This window comes from Furipterus horrens, unplaced genomic scaffold, assembly GCF_987537825.1.
Source record: "Furipterus horrens unplaced genomic scaffold, mFurHor1.1.pri manual_scaffold_13, whole genome shotgun sequence".
NCBI lineage: Eukaryota > Metazoa > Chordata > Mammalia > Chiroptera > Furipteridae > Furipterus > Furipterus horrens.
This window is the reverse complement of record NW_028327183.1, coordinates 41,958,580-41,983,059: the sequence shown is the minus strand read 5'-3', so window position 1 is coordinate 41,983,059 and position 24,480 is coordinate 41,958,580. Positions and strand designations below refer to the sequence as shown.

At 48.6% G+C, this 24,480-nt stretch overlaps 1 protein-coding gene and 1 pseudogene across 1 annotated transcript; one reads left to right on the top strand and one right to left on the bottom strand.

The window, feature by feature from the left end:
* Positions 1 to 1,696: 1,696 nt before the first annotated feature.
* On the top strand, positions 1,697 to 12,347 carry LOC149994759 (cell adhesion molecule CEACAM1-like). Its single transcript, XM_090260513.1, is given in 11 exon segments — positions 1,697 to 1,809; positions 2,636 to 2,992; positions 6,168 to 6,412; positions 6,414 to 6,450; positions 6,773 to 7,027; positions 8,937 to 9,215; positions 10,143 to 10,248; positions 11,108 to 11,160; positions 11,508 to 11,539; positions 11,941 to 11,982; positions 12,225 to 12,347. Coding segments are annotated over 11 exon segments (1,536 nt in total). The 5' UTR covers positions 1,697 to 1,745; the 3' UTR covers positions 12,291 to 12,347.
* A 5,466-nt stretch (positions 12,348 to 17,813) lies between these two features.
* Positions 17,814 to 18,957, bottom strand: LOC149994758 (heterogeneous nuclear ribonucleoprotein A3 pseudogene; annotated as a pseudogene).
* Between the last annotated feature and the right edge of the window lie 5,523 nt (positions 18,958 to 24,480).

The window sequence follows — 24,480 nt, the reverse complement described above, 5'->3', positions numbered from 1 at the left end:
CTTAATGTGTAAGGCTATTCTCCTGTCCTCTTGTTTGTTCCCTTTCTTAGGTGGTCTGTGAGAGAGGCTCACAAGGGAGCACTGGGACACAGGACTTCAGCAGTCACCGAGGCAGTTTACTCACAGGTCTGCAGGTCCGGGCGCAGCCAGATCAAAGGTGCGCGCCAAAAGAGGGAGCTGACTGTCTTTATCCCTAACGCATCTAAAGCCCCCAACCCCCTCCTTCTCCTTCCCTGTTTCTCCACGCTGGATACTCGGGAGTTACAATCTAACGTGATTATCTAAATTCCCCTTTTCTGATTTGTAAATATGCTAATACTGTGAACTACCTTCTCCCGTTTTCCCTGTGTCTGGTGATGACTACCTCTCCCCCTTCAGGATGCCCCTTTTGTAAATATGCTAATACTGTTAACTCTGCCTCAGAGACCCTCTAATCACATTTGCCCTTTGTTACTAATGACTTTCTATTGGTTTGGGAGTCACTATGTCCTTGTTTCTTATATAACTCACATGAGTAGCCACAGGCCAGGGGACTGAGGTCAGGGGAGGGTCCACAACACATGGCTAGTGATATGAAACGTTAGGGTGTTACAGAGTGGGGGTCCCCAAAAGTCCCCAGAGCCTGTGGGTTGGGAGATGGGGAAAAGGGAACAGCTTTTAAGATGCCTTTGCATAACTATGGCTAGTAGCTAATGGCTTAGTTACACAAATGGTTTTGGTTCTTCCAAGGCTCCAAGGAGATGGGAGGGGTTTTGGCCATGGAATGGTGCGGACAGAGCCTGCGCAAGGTTCTGTGAATGGTCAGAACTGGTTATCACGCCCACTGTGTCACAGGATGCAGTCATGGATTTAAAAAGAAGGCAGCAACCCTTTGAGAGAAGGGGAGAGCCACACAGTTTGCAAAAAGGAAAGGAAGAACTCCATGCTGCTTTGAAAGGGTGAATACCATATGGCTTTGAAAGGGCAAAGCACATGTTTTCCTGGACTGTTGTACGGAGGCTGATGACATTGCACCCCAGATCCTGAAGGAGACAGCTGACAGATAAGGGACGGGGAACTTCTGGGAATGTTTTTGGCTTCTAGCCTTTTGGGGAGCAAGGGAAGTGCTCGGTCCTGTGGGAGAACAGAGCCCTGAGATGAAGTCTCACTGCCCTCCCCAGGCTGGAATACTGTAAATAAAGACCTGTTTTCCTCAACACTAGTTGTTGGGTTTTACACCAAGGCGCCACGTGAAAGAACCTCCTTTCTCTCTGTAACAAGGGGGTCTAAACCACATGCTCAGCAATGTGCTAATGGAGGAAAGACCTCCCTGGGAGCAAGGTCCCAGCCCAGTTCTGCCTGTTGCTAGGTACCCTGGGCTCTCCACCCTGGTGACCTTCTGTGCCTGGCCTATCATCCTACTCTGCTCATGTCTGTCTAACTGTCTTCTACACAAACAAGGTGTGTGTGTGTGTGAGAGAGACTAACTGCTGAAGAAGGCAGTGGCCCCACCAGTTACTGGGAACTGAAATGTAGAGGAAAGAAAAGGGGAAGAAGGGGACAGAGAGGCAAGAATGAGGGGAGGGAGAGGAGGATCCTGGAGACCACACCCAGCCCACGTGGCCAAGGAAGCCATCTTTGCATTGGAGGAGACTCAGCCTGCAGGGAGGAGGGAGAGCAGATCTCACAGGTCAGAACCGCAGTGCCCCTTAGCATTTCTGGAATCCAAGCTCCTCTCCCAGAGGACAGAGCAGGCGGCAGACACCATGGAGTCCTCCTCAGCCCCTGCCCGCAGAGGGCGCATCCCCCGGCAGGGGCTCCTGCTGGCTGGTGAGACAGCACAGTTACCCGGGGGTGGTCTGGAGGAGGAGAGACAGACTGGCTGGGTCTCCTGGGCTGCACAGGGCTCTAAGAGGGGAACCAAGGGGTGGCTTCTGTTTGGACCTGAGGGGAGGGGGCTCAGCAACAGGAAAATCTCATGATCTGGAAGTGGCAAGGGGCAGGGAAACCTCAGTGGCTGTTCATTTTCCAACTTCTATACATCACTATAGTGAATATTGAAAACTTGTGATAATAACAATTTATGTGAGGAAACAAAAAGCTTAACCGGGGGCACTAAACATCATCCTTACCTCCTCCCTCAGAAATGGGCAAATACACCCAGGAGGTGCAGGACCCTGGGACCATTCTCTCACTCACCACAGGTATTTGCAGCCTGTTGCAGGTGCTGGGGGTTCAACAAGATCAGACACGCCCCTCCACCCACGGAGCTCACCTTCTATTGGGAGGAGACAGGAGACAAGGAAAGACCTAGATGTGATGTCAGGTGCCCACAAATGCCATTAAGGGACGAGAACAGGGACAGGTCATAAAGTGAAGACACAGTTTCAAGAAAAGGTGGTCAGTAAAGGTGTTGTCCAAGGACAACCTTGAGTGTCAGTGAGGGGGTGAGCTGGGCAGACGCCTCGGGAACAGTATTTGAGACAGAGGAAATGGCAGATTCAAAGGTGCAGAGGTGCTGAAGTAAGAGTGACCATGGGAGATACACAAACTCACACTCACACACATGCACACGCGCAGAGCAGAGCTGAGAGATGAAGGGACCTGCTCCCAACACATAGATCCAAACGCTCATCAATTTCTTCTTCCTTCCCAGTCTCACTCTTAACCGTCTGCAGCCCACCCACCGCTGCCCAGCTCACTATTGCATCAGTGCCACCCGCTGCTGCTGAAGGGAAGGATGTGCGTCTCCTTGTCCACAATGTGCCTAAGGATTTTGGAAGCTGTACCTGGTACAAAGGGGGAAGTGTGGACAGCAACCATCATATTGCAAGCTATAAAAGAGAGGACCAAAGTACTACCCTCGGGCCTGCACACAGCGGTCGAGAGACAATATACCCCAATGGATCCCTGCTGTTCCAGAAAGTCACCCTGAAGGACACAGGATACTACACCATAGACATAACGAGAGATTTTATAAGTGAGAGAGCAACTGGACAGCTCCGTGTGTACCGTGAGTGATTCCTCTGACCTCAGGGTGTCGGGTGGGGTGAATTCTACTCACACACAGGACTGACAGCCCTGGACTCCGCCTCTGATAGTGGAGAGCACAGGCAGACAAGCTCCCCAGACCATTACTGATCCCCTGGAGACAGGAGGCTCCAGAGGAAGGTCAGCATCCCCAGGGAGAAGCTGAGGAGAGAAGACACTCCTGGCAGTTCCTTGTCTAGCAGGGGTCAGCCCTGGGGATTTGCTCTCAATGAGGGAAATAATGGTAGTTGCCATTTGGAGGCAGCTCCCCTACAAGATATACTAAATTTTGGTCATGTAATCAGGGATGTTTCAAGTTAATTCACAGCAACATACTAATCCAGAGTCCTTTAACCATTTATTTGATTTTTATTCAGGGGAAACTGAGGCACAGTTTAGGAGTCACACAGACCATGAGTAGCAGATCAGACACGGCAAGGTCCTTGTACAGCTACAGCCCTGCCGGTTCCTCCACCTCAGGGTACTTATGAGGTGCCTCTGGACCCCAAGACTGGCCGTAGGTTCAGGTCCTTTCTTCTTAGGTGTCCTCGCTCAAGGTAGATTTCCTGGTCTGGGGAGTGAGAGCAAATGGAGAATTAACGTTGTACCTCAGGAACTGAATTACCTCCATGAACAATCAAGGTCCAGCTGGGTCTCCTGCTCTGGTGGCCAATCCCTGCCTCCCTGTGCTGGATTTAAAATCATTTATTTGTGTCCCCACTCTGCTCCTGCAACCAGCTCAGGAACCAACACTCAATGCTCTTTTATGTAAGAGGAAAGGAGTGAACAGTGAATGACTGAATGAATGAATGGTAATCGCTATGGAGACTAGAACCTGGATAAAGAGCACTGGAAGGTTTTGGTCCCACCTGGTCTTTGTACCTCCAGGAGCTGAGATCCATGTTCCACCTGCCCCTGAAGACCACCCCCAGGAGCCAAGTCTCTTAATGACTGTGAGCTGTTCAGCTGTGGGAAGGTTTTCCGGGCCCCACAGGTCCTGCATGGGGCAGGGCAGTCTTCTGGTTCCTGGAGGGTGTTTTTGTTGTTGTTTGTTCTATCCTCACACAAGGACATGCTTATTGATTTCAGACGTAAGGGAAGGGTGGGAGACAGAAAGAGAAATCGGTTCATCCTCGCATGTGCCCCACCCAGGCCATACCCACAACCCAAGAATGTGACCTGACTGGGAATAGAACCCAAGACCTTTCAGTTTATGGGACAATGCTCCAACCAAATGAGCCACACCAGCCAGGGCCCTAAAGTGTTTGAAGTCACTGTAACCTCCACTGCTCATCAATGACTTTGCTGGCTCTATCTGCTCCTTTGACAACCCCTATCTGCCTCCTCCTTCACTCCAGCCTCACTGCCTACCCTGTGCTGCTTCCTCTACCCTGCAGTCTCCCCAGATTCTCCCTTTAACTCATGTGTCCCAGCCCACCCTCCTGGAAAGTAGGAAAGGATACAGAAATCAGAGCAGCTGCCCCTGGCTCCATCGTTAGCCACTTTCCCACGTCACCAGGAGGAAGAGCTTCCACTCTGTCCCTAGCAGGGTTCACTCCCTCCCTGATGCCAACCAAAGGAACAGGCCAAGTGACAGGGACATGTAACTCTTGATCTACTCTCTATGACTCCACCAGGGAGTCAAAGGCAGAAGGACAGGTCTCAGTCCCCAACAGGGCTCACTTCACCCCTGACTCGAGACCCATATCTGTGTCCTTGTGTGAGGCTCCCATCCCTCCCAGTGGCCCCTAAAACTTCCAGGGTGTGGCTGTGACCTGCAGCCTCTGACTGGCTCACCTCCCCTGCACACACGTGTATCCCCATGATGACAGCTCTGCCATAGGGTGGGATCCTCAGACGGTGAGGTCCACCAACCTCTGTCGTTTCTCCCGGACGCTCTCCAATTTGAATGAATTTGATCAAACTCCACTTTTGTTTCCTGAGTTATGTGGGGGCTCCTGCCCTTTGGCCTGACTGTCACTGACACTGGTGACAGGGACCTTCTCCCGCAATTCACTAACGTAACACACATATTTTCTACCACTTTGGCATCATTCCTCCCTTTATGCAACAGAGGCACCCACACTTGCTCTGATCGCTTCTGCCTCTTAGCAGGACTCACGCCCTCTCTCTCCCCAGGGAGTCACTGATTTCACACCCACTGTGGCCTCTTCCTTTGGTCACCATGTGACCCTGGTTGGACTGCAGAGCTTGGTCTCTGAACTTCAGTGTCTTCTAGACAGACAGATTCCTCCAGAAACTGCTCTTAGATCTTTGGGGCACGAATAATGATTTTCACATATTCTTTCCCATGAGGGCCATATTTTCAGCAATTCAAGGTCCCCCACTTTCCACAAGCCACCCCTTCTGTGTGTGCTATTCTCTGAGCATCTGAGGAAGGATCACCGTCCTCTGCAGTGGAAGAAGGACAGTATAGTCCAAGGGCAGAGAGCGTGGTTGTGCTGCCAAAGCCGGCCAGCTCCCATGTCCCTCACTCTTCTCTAAACCATCCCTGGACTCGGCGTTACCCTTTCTGGGGTCACTGTCTCATGTCAGTGACCAGTGAACTCCTGGGCACACTGCCCACCTCATGGTCCTGCAGCCTGAGTCCTGAAGTGACCGCCAGACTTGCTTCTGGTCTCCCGTGTGTTGTTTCTGCTCCAACACCCAGTCCCAGGCCATACTGCCCAGTCTTATCAATATGTAAGGCCTATGGGACGGCTCATCATGACTCATCTCTAGCATAACCCTGGAATGTGAGGCTTCCATGAAAACTTATCTCTACCCAGCAGTGTAGACCTGGGTGTCTCAGAGAGACTCAGCACCCATACATTCCAGGTGAGACCTAAGGATGGTTAGGCATTCAGCTGGTCAGTGAAGGACGAGGACAGGGACCAGTGGTCTGTGACTCCCAGGCCTATGTCATTTCATTATCAAACCTGGTACTGACACCTGAGAAAGTCGTGCTTTTCCCCCAGACATGGAGAGGCAGCCTTACATTCTCTGAGCGCTCAGATCCTCATATTGTGTGATACACAGACCTGCCATATTCCTTTAAGGACTCAGGTTAGCTGAGGTGAGAGGTGCCAACTCTGACTGAAGAAGGCTTTGAAAAAGTCAGAGGTACCACAACAGACATTTTCTCTGTATCTGCACAGCGGAGTTACCCAAACCCAAAATTGCAAGCAACAACTCCAAACCTGAGGAGCACAAGGACCCTGTCATGTTAACGTGTGAACCTGTGACTCAGGACACCACCTACCTGTGGTTGTTCAAGAGTCAGAGTCTCCCAGACAGAGCTGGGCTGGAGCTGTCCAAGGACAACAGGACTCTCACTTTATACCCTGTCACAAGGAATGACACAGGACACTATGAGTGTGAAACCTGGAACCCAGTGAGTGCCAACTGCAGTGAGTGACCCATTGTTCCTGAACATTCTCTGTGAGTAAATTCTTTCCCTCCCTGGCCCAGGCTGCCACCCGAATCCACACACCAGAGGCCAGACTATATCCCTCACAGACCCTCCCCCTGGACAGCCAGGCTGGCCAGGACTTCCTGTCCCAGGAAAATCTGGGTAGGCCTCAGGGTTGGGACAAACAGGTTAATGTCTCAGACTCAGGCTCAGTGAACACAGGGGTTATGGTTGGGACTTTTTAAAACAAGGCTGTGACCCAGGTAGAGGGAGACTGTGGTCCTTACACAGACCAGGAGCCTCCCCTTCCCTCTGATTACATCATGTGTGGCTTTGCTCTGTTTGCTGCAGATGGCCCGGACGCCCCCACCATTTCCCCCTCAGACTCCCATTACCTACCAGGGGCAAACCTCAGCCTCTCCTGCCACACAGCCACTAACCCACATGCACAGTATTCTTGGCTTATCAATCGGAGGCTCCAGCAACCCACACAGGAGCTCTGTATCCCCAGCATCACTGCGAATGATAGTGGGTCCTACACCTGCCTTGTCCATAACTCTGACACTGACCTCAATAGAACCACAGTCAAGAACATCACAGTATCTGGTAAGTGCCTCCCGGACCATCGGCACCAAGCTCTGGGTGGAGGTCTGCCTGGGTCTCAGAAAAGAGCCTAGAAGATGTGATCTCCATCCTGTGGCCATGGACACACATTCTTCCCCTGGACCCTGGACCACATCTCTGTAGACTATTTCCTCCCCTTGCTCTTTGATTTCTCATGGCAGAGCTGGGGTGCAGCCTTGGAAAGTGAGGAACGGGTTCTCTCAGCCCCAGAAGCCCCATTTGGTGGAAGGGGTTTCACAAAGGGGGAAAAGCAAGGAACCTCAAGGTCAAGTTGTTTCTGTCACTAACACATTCCTTCTGTCACCTCTGTCTTTCCTGTCACCTACTCCATGTGCTGCAGGGAACATACAAGGTTTTGAGTCAAGCTCACCTCTTTTTTCCCCAAACAAAACTATGGCGGAGGTGCAGCACACACCCTAGGCTCGGTTGGAAGTTGCTCTGTCCAGCAGAGGCTTCGTGACCACGGCGGAACAAACTTTTACCCAGGACACTTTGTTGTGTCTGGGGGAAGAAAGGTGACTGCCTCTCTAGTGGAGATCAGCAGCTAAACCTTCATCGCTCACGCCTTTTATTGAGGAGGATACATACGAGAGATACAAGGCTAAAATTCATAAATCGCCAATAGCTATTAGGCATTTGACAGTAACAGATTACATGTACCAGTACAGGGGTCGCAGTGACCAGTCTGTGTCAGGGTCCATAAAACATCTTGGCACCACACTGGCACTAAGTGCAAGGTTTCATACATTCCTTGCTAGAGATTGTTTATGTTACATTAATGATAGAGAAAGCAAAGCAAGTTCTAAAACATAATGAGCATAATAAGCATTCTTTAATCCAATTCCCATGGCAGCCCTCTGAGTGGTTTTCAGTCATGTTCCACACACAGCCTGATGTTGAGACTTAAAGACAAGCACAGCCGGGATGCCAGCGGCAGTCATGCTCAGGCCAGGGCTACAGTTCCCTGAACCACGAGGAGCAGTTGCCCACACAAAAGGGTTAAACAACCTCCAAGGGGGGTGAGCAGGACAGACCCCCGCTCTCTGCTCTGCTTCAGGCTCACCTGGTGTCCGACTGCTGCTGCCTGGCATGGGACAGGGGTCCGTGGAGGAGTTGCATGGGCGGCCTGTCCTCGATCTGGCCAAATTGTGTCACCCACTGACACCAGAGCCTCCCTCAGGCCAGGCTGCGTGGGAATGGGAAGAGAACAGCCATAGTGTTGATGCCCCTGAGCTGTGTCCTGGCCTGAGGTCACCGGCTGTGCTATCCTGGGCGACATCAGTGGATATGACATTCCAACGGAGAGCCGTGAATGATGGTGCCTGACTAATTGGTACATTTATCCACTAAGTCCCTTCACGGGGCAGAATGAGCAGTGCCACAGTTTATGGAAGAGGCTAAGAGTACCAGCCTTTTGTTAAACTGTGACTGCTTCTCTACAAATTTCCTTGTTCTCTGTGATATTCAGTCCACTGACCAAGAAGTGAAAGTCTTATTTACATTGAGAAATCCTTTAGATTGGAATTTATTGAGGTCCTCAGGTCAGGAAGACTGGCTGGGCTAGTCTCAACCTCTTACAAATTATTAACAAACAGGAAAAGCCTTCCCTTGTCAATGTAAAACCATCATACTGGAGAGATGGTTTGATCATTTAGAAAGTCAGAGAAAACTACAGGAAAGCCATACACAAGTAAATGAGTGAAAGATTCCATGTGAGGCTGAGGAGAGCTTCCTGGTGCTGATATTGCAGATGTGCAGGGTGACAGGTCAGGGGTCATCCTGGGGTGGCCTAGAGGTAAGAGGGAGAAGTATAGTCCTCTCCTTACAGATTGTCACCTGAACAAACAATCATCCTTCAAACGTCAGTGCCATTCTCTTGTGACCATTACAGAGCCCGTGGGAAAGCCCTACATCCAAGCCGGCAACACCACAGTCACAGAGCATAAGGACACCGTGGCCCTGACCTGCCTCACAAATGGCACTGGGATCTCCATCCGGTGGCTCTTCAATGGCCAGAGTCTCCTGCTCTCGGAGAGGATGAAGCTGTCCCAGGACAACAGCACCCTCACCGTAGACCCCGTCAGGAGGGAGGATGCTGGGGATTTTCAGTGTGAGGTCTCCAACTCTGCCAGCTTCAGCAAAAGTGAGCCCGTCAGGCTAAATGTGCAATGTAAGTGGCCCTCGACCTCTCCCACTGCTCCCTTGAATATTTCACAGGCAGGGGGAGTGAGACAGATGAGAGCCTTGAGGAACTGAGAGCCTCTGTCAGAGCCTGTAGAGCAACGTGGGGAAGAACCGCAGAACTAGACTAATGTCGCCACTGTCTCGGTTCTCTGTGCACGAGCTGTGTCCTTGGGCTGATGCTCACCTGAGCCTCAGTTTCCTCATCTGTAACTGCAATGAAACAACTGGACCTGAGGTCAGGTGTGAGGATGTTTCTGATGAGATTGATGAGATTGAAGCCCTCAGACAGGGTCATCCCAGGCAGGGCTCAGTTGTGCTATCAAATAGTTTTACCACTTTTATGAGAGTTGTCATTAGCTGTAAAGTCAAGCAGGACTTGGTGAAAATGTTGTTTATCGCAAACCAGTTCTGTGACCTCCAGTGATTTTTAAGCACTTCCCGTCCCAAATTCTGTCTGTGCCCAGTAGGGGTGACAGCCCGTGTCTTGTGGGGATGGAAGGGTCAGAGGACGTACGGTATCCCCCACCCTTCCTGGACCACTGAACACAGTCAGCCCTTTCTTGTTACTGATCAGCACTGAGACTGTCAATGGTGATGGAGAGGAAGAGGCAGGGGGAAGAGGCACCGTGTGAGAGGGAAGAGGAGTTAAGGGGAAAGTGATCAGGACATGGGAACGGTAGGTGCGAGAGCTCCTGCAACGTTAGAGCAAATGGAAGGTTTCAAACATAGGAGACAAACTGATGCAACTGCGGGCAGAGGGATGTCAAAAGGCCAGCGTGATGACAACACTCCCCAACACCACAGCCGGTGACAGTTCCTTCCTCCCTAACCGGCCTCCCCACCACAAGGCCCCTCCTGGTTTCCCCTGAGTGGACTTGGGCCTTTGCCCCTTCCCCTTTCCCTCTCCTTTCAGACAGTTACCCTGTGGGGACCATCACTGGCATCGTGACTGGGACCCTCGCCATGGTGGCGCTGGGGACCTCCCTGGGGTATTTCCTGTACCTCTGGAGGACTGGAAGGTACAGTGGCATTTCCTTCACCCTAATGCCCTCCCGTCACCTGGCTGCCCCCCAGCTGCCCCAGGCCAGGAGAACGAGACCCCTCCTGGATTCCGGGCTGGCTCTCTGTGGCCTCCTGGCTTCCCGGTGGCTGTTCCTCACTCACTCCACCCAGCCCCTCCCACACCAGCTGGTGACTGAGCAGTTTCCTCAACAGCTTCCTCTGCCATAAATTAGTCACAGTGAAGGAACTGACCCCTCAGGACAGTCCTGGTCCACTCCTCACACCTGCAGCCAGGCTGGCAGGTAGTAAGTGCTCGGTAACACCCCCACGTGGCCGGGTTGGTAACCACAGCCTCTGAGGTGTGAGACTGGAGAGCTGGGCCTGGACAGGACAGCAGATACTATGCTGTCGTTTGGCCTCTAGTTCAGGCAGATGGAGACAGAGGACAGGCCCTGTCACGGTTTAGTTCCCGTGGCCGGAGGGGTGGGTCTGACCATAGCAGGCACCACGTCCATCGAGGTGCCACTAGCACAGTGCTCCCTGGGGTCCTGCACCAGCATCTGGCCCTGCCTCCCTCTGAGGCCTTGACCCTCCTGTGAAGTCAGACCCTCGGGGCAGTTCCTGTCCTGGGTCCTCAGTCCCTTCCCTGGTAACTGCCTCTTGAACCCCATCTGCCTGTGGGTTCTTCCCCTGTGGGCCAAGGTCAGTCATGGTTTTATAAAACCTTGCCTCAGTTTCCCTATCTTGGGCCCTTCCCTTTCTAAACAGTGGAAAGCCCTCCCCACCCTCTGATGGGAAAGGACACCCTCCTTGTCACCCTGGTGTGACACCAAAGCTCCCCCTGCTCCCCTCACAAACGAGTCTGACCTTTCCCAGGGCCAGGGACCCACGAGGCCTCAGAGAGCACCAACCCCCAGCGTCCAGCCCTGGTGAGTGTCTGCTCAGCCTGGGAGAGGTTGGAGCCCCTGGGCCTGCCCCACAGTGTCCACTCCTGCCTGTGCCCCTTTGGCTTGGACCCTTCCCTGGGCTTCAAGGTGGGGCTCTCTTCAATCACTTGGCAAAGGGGACCCCGATTCGCCAGTCCACTCTGACCTCCAGGGCCGAGTCCTGTGGCACCACCTGCCACTCATGGGACCCTAAAATGGCCAGAGGGTGGGTCTCTGGGAGATGCTCTTTCACGCCTGGTTCTCTGGGAGCCAGAGGACCCACCCCCTCCTGGGGGAAAAGGCCGAGGCTCCCTCAACCCCTGGGTACTAACTCCCGTCTCTGCCCCCAGGCCAGGGTCCCTCTGGAACCTCCATGTCCCTGGTAAGTGCATCCCCTCCCCAACTCTCCATCCAGGGTCCTGGCTTCACAGGCTCAGGTCAGGGGCACCATCCAACCTCGCCACACAGCACCGACCCTCCCCAGAACAGCCAGTGCAAGGCCAGCCCCGCCCTGGCCTGGAGGGGGCACGAATTAGGGACAGAACCCGCACCCTGTCCTGAGTGTGCTCTGGTTCCCTTCATGGCCCGAGGAGAGCCCTGGAGTCCAGCATGGGGCAGAGCGGGCGCTGCCAGCACCAGCCGGGGTTCCCAGGCTACCACGGGCGAGTGTGGTGCAGGGCAAGTCATGTGTGGAGACAGCAGCTCAGGAGGCAGGGCTGTCACTCCTGTGGAGAACGGCCCTCCCTCCCTGTCCCCTGATGCCCTCCCTCTCCCCCCGCACAGGGTCCGAGACCTGGCCCTGGGACAGCCAGCCCCATCTATGAGGTGAGTGTGGTCGGTGGCTATTCTCTCCTGCAGGTCCAAGGGGGCCCTGGGTCTGCCTCAGCCCCACCCTGGCTGTGCCTCATGATCAGGGAAGGGCAGCACAAAGCGAAAGCAGAGGGGAGGGCGGAGGGAGGAGCCCGGGGACAGGCACCCCCAGCAGAGTCAGCCCCAAGGCACCGGCAAAATGCTGCCCTTGTTCTGAGAAGGTTGCAGGGCTCAGAGGTCTCTTCCTTCTCTCACAGGACTTACTGCACGCGAGCACAGACGTATACGGCCGCATCACCCCCAGAGCCAATGCGGCTTCTTAGTGCCTCCGGGACCTGCTCCTTCAGGGCTGTGGGGAGGGGACACCTGGAACCCCAGACCCTGTGGGGTCAGGAACTGAGCCTAAACTAAAGAACCAGCTCTGAGCCCTCAGGATATTCGGGGACCTGGGCCCGAGGTCGGGGTCCCTCCTGATTCCTGAAGACCCTGACAGGCCACCCTGAACCTGATGGACCAGGATAGTCTCCCATCTTCCAGAAAGTGATGGGCCTGTGAGGCACCACGGACCACCTGCGTGATCCAAATAAAGAGGAACTTCCCCTCATTTGCTCTTTTTCTACGAAATGGAACTTCTTTTAGCAAAAATTCACCTGAAACTCTGGGTCCTTTCTCTTCAGAGTCACGCATGGAAAAGAACTCTAAGTTACCCCAGCCCCTGTCTCTGTATCCAGGGAGAGAGAAGAGGGCATAGGTGTGGAGATCGGGGGCACACTAACGGAGAGGCAGAGCCCTGGCCGGTGGCTTGGTTAGTTGTAGCGTCGTCCTGTTGTTCCAGAGTCACAGGTTCATCTCCAATCAGGCCACAGGCAGGAATCAACCAATAAATGCATGGATGGGTGGAGCAAGTCTCTCTCTCTCTCTCTCTCTCTCTCTCTCTCTCTCTCTCTCTCTCTCTCTCTCCCTCCCTCTCCCTCCCTCCCCCCCTTCTGTCTCTCTCTCTCTCTCTCTCTCAAATAAATAAATAAATAAATAAACAAACAAATAAATAAGATGCAGAAAACAAGATGACAGGCTGTAGCCCTGCCAGGAGAGGCTCTGCTGTCCTCACATGGCCCCAGGGACCAGGCTGTGGACACCTCCCAGTGTTTGCCCCTTTGTACATGTGCCCTGTGTCTCAGGAGCACAGAATAGGGGTTATCTTGTGTCATCAAAATTGAGCAAGTATCCTGTGGGGTCCTTGTCTGCACCCCTGGGTAAGGCACGTGGCCTGGGTGGGGCCCCTGCTGAGTCTCCCGTTGTCCTGTGCCCTTCCTTCTTCCTCACCGAGGCCTTGGTAGCCTCACATGGTTGTCCCACAAAGAAAGTTGTCTACCCCCAAACCCAGGGTGCTGTGTCTGTCCGTGAGTTGCTGCTTTGACCCTAACACTAGCCCTCGGGACATTTTACATCTGGGGATACAGAGAGAGGCTGTCAGAGTAACCTAGAAGGGGAGAACCCAGGACTCCCGCCCTGAGCAAGGCCCTCCTTGGCACTATCCATGGCCTCTAGCCCCCACTTCCCAACAGTTTCCTCTTTGCTATGTCAGGTGGGTCTCACAGGAACAGGCCTCTTCTGCACAAATGAGCTTCCAGGTGTCCCACCAGACTAACTCTCCCAGGGTCCCACAGCAATGGGACCATGTGTTCCCTCCTGCACGTGGCCTACTAGCCTCCTCCCCCACACGCCTCAGCTGCAGCCCCCTCTGCACACCTGGGCCTGCGGTTCTCAGTCCTGCCCTAAGGGCCCGGGTGGGAGCTGTTCCCATGCAGGCCTGCTTGGATCAGGGAGCCCATGTCCCCACAAACAGAGCTGGTGCAACACCGAGGCACAGAGCCACAGTCAGGAGGAGGTTCCGCGTTGCCTGACATCATGTCATGAGAGGAGAGATAGTAACACACACCGTCAAAGTCTCACATCACGACTGATCTCCAACACCCTCCTTATCCCAGTGCACAAAGGGCTGGACAGACGAGCAATGCCTCTTGCTGGCTCCCTGTAACCTCTCTGGCTGATCACCACACCCTCAGCAGAGTCACACAGCACAGATCGCTGTGTCGACGTGGCTGCTTTTCTCACGTTCTCTCTGCTGTCCTTGCCTTTTCAAGCTGTGAGAGGCACCTGCATCCCATGGCTTGTGGCCCCTCCTCAATCTCCAAAGCTGCAGCGCAGTATCTTGAGGTCCCTGTGCTCTACCTCCATTGTCACTGCTCCTTGGGCTCTGCCTCTGTTGGCCTCGATGTGTCCCTGATAAGAACAGGACCCTTGCGATCATAATGGGCCCACCTGATGAACCACCATCACCTTGAAACACATGATCTTTCATCTGTGGGTTCCCTTTATCAGCTGACATCTCATAGATTCTTGGGACGAGGATGTGGACTTTAGAGACCCTTGTTCCGTCTACCACCTCTCTCCAGGCGGACTTCATCATCTTCCTCCACCATGAACTGCCGTGGGAAGCCTGGACTTGGTCCTGCTGAGTAGGGGTTGGTTCAGGCAGGAATGTCCCATCCACAGGCGAGGGAGACAGAGCCATGCCACACTCCCAGCAGCCCCCTCCACCTCCGTTAGTAATGCTCGTGGTGGAAAATGAAAACAAAGCAGACTCAGCTCCCAGCTCACAAGTCCTCGTTGCTGGTTCGTCAGCTTCCCAGCCAGTGTGTCAGGTCTGCTGCTCCCCGGGGCTGCAGCAGGGCAGACGCACTGAGAAGGGACTGGAGGAAAGGCCACTTGTTTCTATTCTACAGAGAGAGACACAAGAGGGGAGTGTTCTTATTGGGATAACCCGTTTCTGTTCTAATTTATAAATCATGAAACCGTGGTTGGACGTTAGTTATTGGCACTCTCGACACATGGCCCTTTGCTGTACCCAGAGGGGGACCTCTCGGAGGCTGACCGTGCTCCAGCCTCAGGGAATCTCCCTGCCCCTGATGCTTCATGATTACCTTCTGACTCTCAGTACCTGACCTTGGCAACACACCCAATACCCAGCCTGGGGGCCCCCTGAGCACAGCGTCCTGCTCTCCGAGCTCCAGCAGAGCCCCCATGCACCACGGCTGAGCAAACCCCCTGGATGACTCTTTCAGCTCTTTCAGGCCAAGCACAGTCCTAGGGTGAGGTCCTCTTCGGTCTGCCCATCCCTCCCAGAAGAGGGAACCATCCTCCCTGGAATAAATGGTTCATGAAAACCATTCTTCCTGGATAGAACCCAACACCTGAGAGCTCCTCTATCTGCCGGTGACCCCCAAGGGAAGCTTACAGACTGGGACCCTCACAACCACTCCCATCTCACACCCCACCCACAAAGCAATTCTGACCCTGCAGACTCAGCCCTGCCTTTCCCAGGGGCTTCCTTCCAGTCCGTCCACTCAGGGTACCCAGTGTACGGTCACCCGAGTGCTCTTATCTTCATCATTTGTTTCCTCTGCTGTGAGTTGGGTTCATTTTGCTTGCGTTTTTCTAGTTTCTTGTGGTCGGACCTTAGGTTATTGATTTGAGAGATTTCCCCGTTTCTAACGTAAGCATTTACTGCTCTCAGCTCCCCTCGAAGCGCCGCATAAGCTGCATCTCACTAATGATGGGGTTTGTCTGTTTGTTTGTTTTTCATTTTTATTTAGTGTATTTAATTTAATTCTGTGTTCCTTAATTTCCTTTGACACTTCCTCTTTGACCCATAGATTACTTGGGAATACTGTGTGTTGTTTACTTTCCACGTGTTTTAGAGATTTTCCTGTTGTCTCTTATTGATTTCTAGTTTGATTATACTATTGTCAGAGACCATACTCTGAAAGTTTGATTTCGATTATTTTAAATTTGGTTGCACTTTAGATATGACACCAAGCATAAGTGACAAAAAGGATGAAATTGGACATTTCTTCCTTTTGGCCATTATTTAAGGATAGATAATCTTCTTTCATCAAAGAATTTTCCTATTTCCCCTTTACTTCTGAAGGATAATTATGCTGCTTTGTTGTGGCCTGTGTGTTTTCACATTCAAAATCTACTGTCCTTTAAATTAGTGTTCCTTAATAGGTAATGGGTTGTTTCTCTGGATGTTTTTTAAGATTATTTTCTTTTGTCTTTAGTTTTCAGAAGTTTGCTACCTTTTGGGGGGGAGGGGCATGGAGAAACATCAACATGTGGTTGTCCCTCACATGACCCCAGCTGGGGACCTGGCCCAAAACCCAGGCATGTGCCCTAACTGGTAATCGAACCAGTGACCCTTGGGTTTGCAGGCTGATGCTCAATCCACTGAGCCATACCAGCCAGGGCTGCTACCTGTCTTAATGTAGATTTGTTTATATTTATCCTATTTTGGATTCACTCAGCTTCTGGAGCTGTTATTTTTTTCAAATACTTTTTTGGTTTGTTTTTTTCCTTCCACTTCTGATCCAATGGTACAAGTGTTAGATCTCTTTGCTACTGTCTCACAGATTTCTGGAATTCTGCTCATGCTCTTTCAGTCTATTTCCTCTCTGTTTTTCAGAAGGAGTAGATTTTATTGATATGTCTTCAAGTTCTTTGGGTTTTTTTTTTAAGGGTTGGTTAGTGACACCTTTTATTTCAGAAATACACTCAGATGCATTTACAAACAATATTATATAATTTCTGAAATCTCATCCCATGGGTGGAGGAGTAAAGGGCAGGTGGGTATAACAAGGTTTGTCAGGAATTGATTTTTTTTTTAAGGGTTCAACGATGCATGAATTTTATTCTCTTGCTTTGAGTTTGTATATATATATATATATCCAAGGAAAATAACTGAAGATTTATGGGCCTCTTGTGCTTTAAAAAGGAAAAAAGGTAGCCACCAATTTAATTTGCTCAGATACAGCAGGCTTAGTGGTCTTGTATTCTGAAAGTTTTTAAGAATGATTTTTAATGGAGGAGGGAAGGAAAAACATCCACTACCTCTGCAGAATTAAGAGGGCAGTAGACATTTTTTACAGCCAAATAAAAACTATGGCAGTAGTTCACATGTGACCAAGGTGAATGTAGATGGAGATGTTCTAAACACAGCTAGGACTCTTGGCAAAGCTAACACACTAAAATCATGATTACATTTAAGGGGGGAAAAATGCACAAAACCAAATAGGAATTTTGAGATTTTTTAAATTTGAAGGCATATCTTAATGCTATTAAAGTCACAAATATGCTAATTTAAATACCCAGTTCTATTTATCTAAAACCCAATGCAAACATACAAGTATCTATTCTCTCCACATGTTAGAGCCCATTCATTTTATGGTTTGGAAATGGGGAGAATAGATTCCACTTGAACTACAAGTCAGCAGGTGTTTCTTTACAATTAACTTTAGCAAAATTCATACAAAAGTGATTAACATGAATCTTCTTTACTTGTTAACTCACAAGGAAACACCTTCAAAACTGCATTTCATTAAATTTTCTGTACTAAAATGTAGAAAAACTGAACTACACAAATACTGAAAAGTTAAAAATTCCTTAATTTTTTATTCCTGGTATCACTACCACAATTTACAGGGCAATATACCTGATGTAATGAAAAGAAAAAGCTACAACAGATAAAAGACCTCAGGAATGTACATCTAATTGACACTACATTGCATTAATCAATAGCTGCACCTTTTGCAAACTGTGGCTATGACAGTCCTGAACAAGAAGGGTTTCCCGTTTAAGCTGCAGTAACTTTTCTGACTATGGATCATGGTTCCTTCTGTGGCGGGTTTTTACAGTTCCTCTAATGCATTCGGGACAACTGTCTCAAAGTAACCTGCAGCTTTCCTGACAACTCTTTGCTCTCTCTCCTGCTAAGAACTGTAGTCCTTTTCTGCTGAGTTTTTAGAACCTTCTGCTACCATATCCACCACTTCCACCACCAGATCCATAACCACCACCATATGGGCTACCCGAGCTTCTTCCACCAAAACTGCCCCCACCTTTCATGGGTCCATAATTTGATTGCTGTTGTCCACTGTAATTTCCAAAATCATTATAGTTCCCACCACCACCGTAGTTACCACCGAAATTTCCCCCTTCATTGTAACCATCATATCCTCCTCCTCCACCATCACCGCCATATCCACCACCTTGGTTTCCATATCCTGGTCCACCACCACCATAGCCTCCTCTACTATTATAACCAGGGCCACTGCCATAGTTACCACCATCACCTCCAAATCCATTATATCCACCATCACCTCCTCCATAACTACCTCTGCTACCACCTCCACCATAGCCTCCTCTTCCACCAAAGTTTCCACCATGGCCAAAGTTACTACCACCACCTTCAAAATTTCCTCCACGACCCTTAAAGCTGCCAGATCCAACCCCACAGCCTCTTTGTGATCCAGCAGACTACATTTCTGGTTTAGAAAGGGCCTTTTTCACTTCACAATTATGCCCATTAATAGTGTGGTATTTCTAACGACAATTTTATCAACTGTATCATGATCATCGAAAGTTACAAAAGCAAATCCTCTTTTTTTCCCACTCTGCCTATCTTCCAGAACTTCTATGGTTTCAATCTTGCCATATTTTTCAAAGTAGTCTCTCAAATTATATTCTTCTGTATCTTCTTTAATATCACCAACAAAAATTTTCTTCACTGTTAGATGGGCACCAGGCTTTACAGAATCCTCTCTAGAAACAACTCTCTTTGGTTCCACTACACGTCCATCAACCTTGTGTGGTCAAGCACTCATTGCTGCATCCACCTCTGCAACACAAGTGTAAGTCACAAAACCAAAGACCCGGGAACGTTTTGTTTGGGGCTCTCTCATCACCACAAAATCTGTGAGTGTGCCCCATTTCTCAAAATGTTCTCTTAAACTATCATCTGTAGTTTCAAAGCTCAGACCATCAATAAACAGTTTTCTCAACTGGTTCCTTTGGATCATGGCCCTGCCCCCGGCGGTGGCGGTGACAGTCGGAGTCGGGCTGGGAGCGACCGAGCGGCGGTTTTACCTCCATTTTGAGACTGGACTCGCCTCTTCCACCTCAAGTTCAATATATTAGGAACTGATATTTTTGAAGCTGTAGATGGGTACATGGGGTTCGCTATCCCATTCTCTCAGGAGTAATGAACAGGAGTTTGTTTGTATATGTTTGTATACAAACGGTCTTTGTATATATTTATAAACAACCTCTCTTTGTACATATTTGCAATTTTCCATATGAAAAGTTTCTTTAAAAAGAAAAAAAATACTCAACCCAGAAGTTTTATCATTGAGTTCTACAGAACTTTCAAGAGAGATCATCTCAATCTTATACAGTTTTTTCATAGAATAGAAGAGGAAATATTCCTCACATTCTGATGTAAATACAACCTTGACATTGAAACTAGAACAAAAAAGTTATAAAAGAGGAAAATATCAGGCCAATTACACTCACAAACAGAGATGCAAAAATCCTAAACAAAGTATTAGCAGATTGAATCCAGCAGTATAAGAAATAATGATGTGCCTTGACTAAGTTTTATTTTTCCCAGGAAAGCAAAGGTGATTTAACATTAGAAATCTTCCAATATTCTTTAATTAGTTCCTAGGACAACTGTAATAGAAAAACAATTTTAAAAACTTAAAAAAGTAATAAAGAAATCTACCAATGGAAGGGGGCAGGAGCTTCTAGAGCGCCCGCAATGCTTTGTTTCCTGATCTAGTGTCCAGATACGTGTGTAACAGTGGAAAATTGTAATGGTAGGAAACTGCAACCCACACCACCACTCTTTTTGACATTATTTCTGTAAGTGCTGACTCTGACTAATATGTAGTTTGTAGATAAACAGCAAGTTTGTATAAGAATCCTAGGAACTGACTTCTAACCAAGACAGAGGTGTAGGTAGACATGCTTCATCTCCTTCCACAACCATAAAAAGGATTACATCTACCTCAAAACTAAAAACAACCAGAACTATCAGAAAATTGAACTGTATGGAAGTTCTCTTGAATTATTTGGACTAGGTTGAGAATAAGTGTTAATTCTTTTTTTGAATGTTTGGTAAAATTCACCCATGAGCCCAACTGGTCCAGGACTTCTGTATGTTGGGAGTTTTTTTAGCCCTTTTTTAAAAAAAATTATTTCTGATTCAATTTCACTGGGAGTAATCAATCTGTTTAATTTTTTGTTTCTTCTTAATTCATTCTTGGAAGATTGTATGTTTCTAGAAATGTATCCATTTCTTCCAGATTGTCCAATTTGTTGTCATATAACTGTTCATAGTATTTACTTATAATCTTTTGTATTTCTGTGGTGTTAGGTGTCACTTCTCTTTCATTTTTTTATTTTATTTATTTGAACTCTCTCTCTCTTTTTATTGATGAGTCTGATGAAAAGTTTACCAATCTTCTTTAACTTTTTGAAGAACGAGCTCTTGGTTTCATTGATCTTTTGTATTTTCTTAGGTTCTATTTTATTTATTTCCACTCTATTTATTACTTCCTTCTTTCTACTCACTTTGGACTTTGTTGTTCTTTTCCTAGTTTCTTTTGGGATAAAGTTAGTTTATATGAGATTTTTCTTGTTTCTTGAGGTAGGCCTGTATTGCTGTGAATTTCCTTCTTAGGGCTGCCTTCACTGTGTCCCATAGATTTGGGGTTGTTTTGTTTTCATTTTCATTTGTCTCAAGGTGTCTTCTAATTTCTTTCTTGATCTCATTGTTAACCTATTCATTGTTTCAAAGCATGTTATTTAACCTCTCTGTGTTTGTTTTTCAGTTTTCTTCTTGTAATTGATTTCTAGTTCATACCCTTCTGTTTGTGGAAGATATTTGATACAATTTCAATCTTCTTAAATTTATAGAGACTTGTTCTGTGGCCTAGCATGTGTCCTATCCTGGAAAAGGTTCCATGTGCACTTGAAAAGAATGTTATGTTTTGTTGCTCTGGGGTGAAATGCTCTAAAAATATCAATTAAATTCATCTGGTCTAGTGTATCATTTAAGGCTGCTTTTTCCTTGTTGATTTTCTGTCTGGAGGCTTGCTTGCCTCCATTTTGTTTAGTTCTTTTTCTGGAGAGTTCTCCTGTTTTTCTCATTTGGGACACATTTTTTGTCTCCTAATTTTGGCTGCCTCTCTGTGTTTATTTCTATGTATTAGATAGATCTTCTATGTCTCCCAAACTTTTTTTTTAGATTTTATTTATTTATTTTTAGAGAAAATGGAAGAAAGGGAGAAATCCTCTACTATGACTATATTACTGTCAATCTCTCCTTTCATGTCCATCAAAATATGCTTTATATATTTAGGTGCTCCTATTGGTGCATAAATGTTTACAAAGGTTACATTCTCTTGTTGGATTGATCCCTTTATCATTATGAGATGTCCTTTGTCCCTTATTATAGCCTTTGTTTTAAAGTCTACTTGTCAGACATAAGTATTGCTACTAGCGTTTCTATTTGCATAAAATGTCATTTTGTATTCTTTCACTTTCAGTCTGTGTGTGTCTTTCCGTCCGAAGTTCATCTCCTATATACAGCACATGTATGGGTCTTGTTTTTGTTTGTTTTTTAATCTATTCAGCTACCGTATATCTTTTTATTGGACCACTTAATCCATTTACATGTAAAGTGGTTATTGATAGAATGTAGTTATTGCCATTTTATTATTCATATTTTTAAAGATTTTATTTATTTATTTTTAGAGAGAGGGAAAGGGAGGGAGAAAGAGAGAGAAACAGTAATGTGAGAGCAAAACATCGATCTGTTGTCTCCTGCACTTGCCCCAACTGGGAGCCAAACCCGCAACTCAGGCATGTGCCCCAAACAGGAGCTGAACCAGTGACCTTATGCCTTGTGGGACGATCCCGACCAACAGAGCCACACCCATACCAGTCAGAGGTATTATTCAAATTTACGTTTTTTCTTTCCCTTTCTTCTTAAACACTTCCCTTTAACATATTTTGTAATACTAGTTTAGAGGTGATGAACTCTTTCAGTTTTTCCTTGTCTGGGTAGCTTTTTAACCCTTTTTAAATAGGCTGTCTTGCTGCTTTTAAGATCCTCTCTTTGTCCTTTATCTTTGGAATTTTAATTATCATGTGTCTTGGTATGGGCCTCTTTGAGTTCATCTTCTTTGGGACTCTCTGTGCTTCAAGCACTTGTAATTTATTTCCTTTGCCGGGTTAAGGAAGCTCTCAATCGTTATTTTTTATTCTTTTTTGTTTTTGTGCTCTGACTGGCTGTTTTCTGCTACCTTGTCTTCCAAATGGCTGAGTCAATCCTGTTTTATCAATCTGCTGTTGATTCCTTCTAGTATATTCTCCATTTCAGATACTTTATTCTTTGTTTCTGACTAACTATCCTCTTAACCATTGTTTTGAACTGTGTGTATGGTAGCTTGCTTGCCTCCATTTTGTTTAGTTCTTTTTCTGGAGAGTTCTCCTGATTTTTTCACTTGGGGTATGTTTTTTTGTTGTCTTCCAATTTTGGCTGCCTCTTTGTGTTTGTTTCTATGTATTAGGTAGATCTTCTATGTTTCCCATCTTTTTTTTTTTAAAAGATTTTATTTATTTATTTATTTGTAAAGAGAAGGGAAGGAAGGGAAAAAGAGAGGGAGAGAAACATTGCTATGTCAAAGAAACATCAATCAGCTGCCTCTCACACACCCCCCCCCAACTGGCATGTACCCTGACTGGGAATCAAACCAGTGACCTTTCGGTGATAGACTGGTGCTGAATCCACTGAGCCACACCAGCCAGGGCTCTCCCAGTCTTGATAGGGTTGTGTTATATAGTAGGTGACCAGTGGGGCCCAGTAGCAACCTCTCTCATCACAAACTGGGTGCTCCAGAGTTTCCCTCATGTGTGTTGTGTTTGCCCTCCTATCGTAATTAAGCCTTAATTGCTGTTGGCACATCGGTGGGTGGGATTGACCTTCATGTTGACTGGCTGTGGGGATTGTCCATGATCACCACATATAAACTGCTGTGCAGGGCCTGACACCCTGGAGTGGGATTTGCCCCTGAAAGCTCTGGTGCACACTGAGACCACCTTTTGGGTGTGCCACTTGTGGTGTGAAGCTGGCCACTGAGTGTGTTGGTTTGGGGGCCTTTTACCAGAGTCTCCGGTGCAAGCCAAGGTCAGCAGCTGCTTTTGACTTGCCCAGGTTACCAGGTAGAAACTATAAAGTGATCCGCAGTTGGCAGCTGCCTGTGCTGAACCTAGAGAAGTGTGGCAGAGGCCACACTGTGGTCTGAGGCCAGCTGCCACTAGTACTAGGCCTGGGGCAGCTCAGGAAAAGGCACAGGGCACTACAAGGCCTGCCGTCACCTGCCCATAAGGCTCAGCTACTGGAAAAGGTTCAGGCAGTTATGCAAATTGGGTGAGGCAGAGTCTCAGGGAGTCACCAGGGAGGAGCAAGTGGTGTTCACCAAGTTAATGCAGATCTAGATCTGGCACCAATGCTGAGCCTGGATTCGCTCAGCAAAAAGCACAGGGTACACTGAGGCCAGCTGCCACCCTCATGGGTCCTGTGGACCTTTGAGATTTTTTTTTTTTAATCCTCATGCAAAAAAATTTTTTTTAAATTCATTTTAGATAGAGAGAAAGGGAGGGGGAGAGAGAGAGAGAGAGAGAGAGAGAGAGAGAGAGAGAGAGAGAGAGAGAAAGAAGAAACATCGACATGAGAGAGAAACATCAATCAGTTGCCTCCCATGAGTGTCGTGCCCCAACCAGGGATCAAACCTACAACCTAGCTAGGTATGTGCCCTGACTGGGAATTGAACCTGAACCTCTTGGTGTATGGGATGACACTCCAAACAACTGAGCCACCCGGCCAGGGTTCTTTGAGACTTTTTAAAGAAAGGCTGCAGCATGGGCCAAGGCCGGATGCCTGTTGCCAAAATAGCCTGGGGCAGTGCACAAGTTGGGTGGGGCAATATTTCAGGGAATTATCAGGGTGAAGCAAGTGGAGTCCCGCAGGTGAATGCAGATTCAGATTTGGCCACAGGAAAGATGGCACCCACCTTCCTGCTCTGTGGTAGAAGGGCTCAACACAAGGGCAATGGCGGCTGTCCCTCCAGCCTTCACCCTGCAGCCACAGAACTCAGTTTCTCCCCATTTGTCTCTGGCGCTCCCCACCCCACCCCAAGCCTCTGCCCCTTCGCCAGAGCCCAGAGTGAATGCCTGAGAGTGACCAAGTCTGTGCACAGGCTCTCAAGAGGATGCCTAAGTTTCCAGCAGCCTTCCAGCTCACCCAGACAGAACCCCTGCTGATTTTCACACCCAGATGTTGTGGGGGCTCCTCTTTGCAGCACTGCTGCAGCAGGCTGGGTAGTCCAGTGTGGCGTCAGACCCCTCCCTCCTCAGGGGGGCACCTCTGCAGCTGAGACATCCCACCCGATTCTCAACCACCACACGTGGATGTGGAGCCAGCACATCTGTGTCTCCACCCCCTCCTGCCAATCTCAACATGGCTTCTTCTTTATATCCTTAGTTATAAGACTTCTTGTTCAGCTGGGCCTCAGATGGTCCCACCGGTTGATTATTCTGAAATTTAGT